The sequence below is a fragment of the Setaria italica genome, chromosome IV (genome assembly GCF_000263155.2).
Source record: "Setaria italica strain Yugu1 chromosome IV, Setaria_italica_v2.0, whole genome shotgun sequence".
Lineage (NCBI taxonomy): Eukaryota > Viridiplantae > Streptophyta > Magnoliopsida > Poales > Poaceae > Setaria > Setaria italica.
In genome coordinates, this window is record NC_028453.1 from 26,622,535 (window position 1) to 26,624,981 (window position 2,447).

Below are 2,447 nucleotides of genomic sequence, written 5' to 3' on the forward strand. Positions count from 1 at the left end.
TGCACATGCACGGACCACGGAGCCGGAGCGGCGGGTCGGCGGCTCCGCGGCGGCCGGCGAGCAGGCGGCGGATGGGGGGCGGAGGCGCGTTGGCGGCGGGCTGCGGGCGGCTGGCGTGGTGCGCGCGGCGCGCCTGGTGCCTGCACGCGCAGCGCACGGACCACGGTAGTCGGTAGCCGGAGCGGCGGGCCAGCGGCTCCGTGGCGGCCAGTGAGCAGGCGGCGGCGGGCGCGGTACTGGCTGCCGTGCCGCCGTGGGCGCGCGGTGCGCCACGCTGCGGCTCCGCACGTTCGACCCGGCACGGGCACGCGGTGAGCCGGCTACACCCCCAAACCTGTGAATCTGTGATTCTTTGAACTGCTGATTGTTTGTGAAATTGAGGTGAGCATTTTCAATTGTTTATCAAATTGGAATAGCACATCAACTTGCGAAATGTGGATGCTCATGAATTTAGTTCAATGTGAAATTGTAAATATCTGATAACTTGAAATTGTGTAACTTTTAGGTTTGAACCATGAAGAGGAAGGGTAGTGCCACTACTGATTTGAGGATTTTCATGGCAAGGGCTGCTGCAAAGAAGAGACAACCTGAACCGGAGAATGTTAATCAATCTTGCAATGAAAGTCAAATGCAAGTAGTGTTATTCCAAGGACAAAGTGGTAGTGAAAGAAGCACGGTACCACCTGAACCTGTGAGATCTAATCAGCCACCAGAGCACGGTACAACAGAAGATGGTGAATCCATACCCGTGGAAGAAAATGATTCTAGTGATGAAGACAAGAATGATTATGGCATTGAGCATGATCCTGGATTGAGGGCTCCGATCTCAAGCTATGATGTCAATGACCAAGATTCAGTTAGAAGGGCATACATTGCATTGGGGCCATGTCAACCAAAGATGAAGAGGGATGCTTTTCCGCAACATGATTGTGGAGGTATGCGCCGCTTCCAACATAAGTGGTTTGCTGAATTTAAGTGGATTGAGTATAGTGTGGATAAAGATGTTGCATTTTGCTTTGTTTGCTATTTGTTCAAAGATAACTGCAAATTTCCTGGTGGAGATGCTTTTGTTGTTGAAGGGTTTAGAAATTGGAATATGAAAAGGAGAATTCATAGGCATGTTGGTGCTATCGATAGTGCTCATAGTGAAGCTGAAGAGAAATATAGATTGTTCATGAGACCTAAGGCATCAATCCGTGAATCTGTTGCATCAAACACTGCACAGTTCAAGGCTAAGTATCTAGCTCGCTTGACATGGTCACTTAAATGCATTAGATTTATGTTGCGTCAAGGGTTGGCTTTTAGGGGTCATGATGAAACAAAGGATTCACTCAACAAGGGGAATTTTCGGGAACTTTTAGCATGGCTAGCAGGAAACTTTGAAGAGGTTAATTTGGTGGTACTAGAGAATGCACCACAAAACTATCAGATGATAGATCACAAGATCCAGAAACAACTCATTGATGCTTGTGCTCATGAAACAACCAAATTTATCATAGATGAACTTGGTGATGAGTGTTTTGCAATTCTTGCTGATGAGTCAAGTGATGCATACCTACTGGAACAATTGGCTCTTTGTTTGCGTTTTGTCAATAAAAAAGGAGAACCAGTTGAGCGGTTTCTAGGTCTTATCCAAGTTGAACATACTACATCATTGACTCTTAAAGAAGCAATTCAGTCCTTGCTTATAAAATATCAATTGCCCCTATCCAAGGTACGTGGTCAAGGGTATGATGGAGCTAGTAATATGAAGGGTCATGTTAATGGTTTGAAGAAACTAATTATGGATGAGTCCCCTTCTGCTTATTACGTTCATTGCTTCGCCCATCAACTTCAACTAACACTTGTAGCGGTTGCTAAGGAGAATACTGATTGTGATTGGTTCTTTGGGCAACTTGCTTATTTGTTGAATGTTCTAGGGATATCTTGTAAAAAGATCCGCATGCTTCGCATTGCTGAAGCTGAATACATGATTGAAGCATTGAAATTGGGTGAAATTGAAACCGGGCAAGGATTGAATCAAGAGATGGGCTTAGCAAGGCCAGGTGATACACGATGGGGATCTCACTACAGAACTATAATGCATGTTATGTTCTTGTATCCTTCAATCAAGAAAGTTCTCTTTAGGATTGGGAATGAAAGTAGAGGGGCTGAGGCTAATGGGGCTCAAACTATGCTCACAGTATTTAAGTCCTTTGAGTTTGTTTTCCTGCTACACTTGATGAATGAAATATTTGGATATACAAATGACTTGTGCAATGCTTTGCAAAAGAGGGAGCAAGATATCATAAATGCAATGGATCTTCTGGAGTTCACAAAGGTAGAACTGGATGTTTTGAGACAGATTCTGGATGGCAAGAATTTCTTACCAAGGTCACTTCTTTTTGTGAGAGCACAATGTTAAAGTTGTTGACATGAATGGGAAGTATATTCCTATGCAAAGATCA

General features: G+C 44.9%; 1 protein-coding gene across 1 annotated transcript; it reads left to right on the forward strand.

The window, feature by feature from the left end:
- Window positions 1-514: 514 nt before the first annotated feature.
- On the forward strand, window positions 515-1,973 carry LOC101768676 (zinc finger MYM-type protein 1-like). Its single transcript, XM_012845273.1, has 2 exons — window positions 515-1,714; window positions 1,920-1,973. Exons 1-2 carry the CDS (start codon window positions 515-517, stop codon window positions 1,971-1,973), a joined length of 1,254 nt encoding a protein of 417 aa, XP_012700727.1.
- The last annotated feature ends 474 nt before the right edge of the window (window positions 1,974-2,447 follow it).

Coding starts and splice junctions, on each gene's coding strand:
- LOC101768676 (XM_012845273.1), top strand. CDS start 515: ATGAAGAGGAAGGGTAGTGCCACTACTGATTTGAGGATTTTCATGGCA. Junction 1,715..1,919: donor ATCAATTGCCCCTATCCAAG/GTACGTGGTCAA, acceptor TGAATGTTCTAG/GGATATCTTGTAAAAAGATC.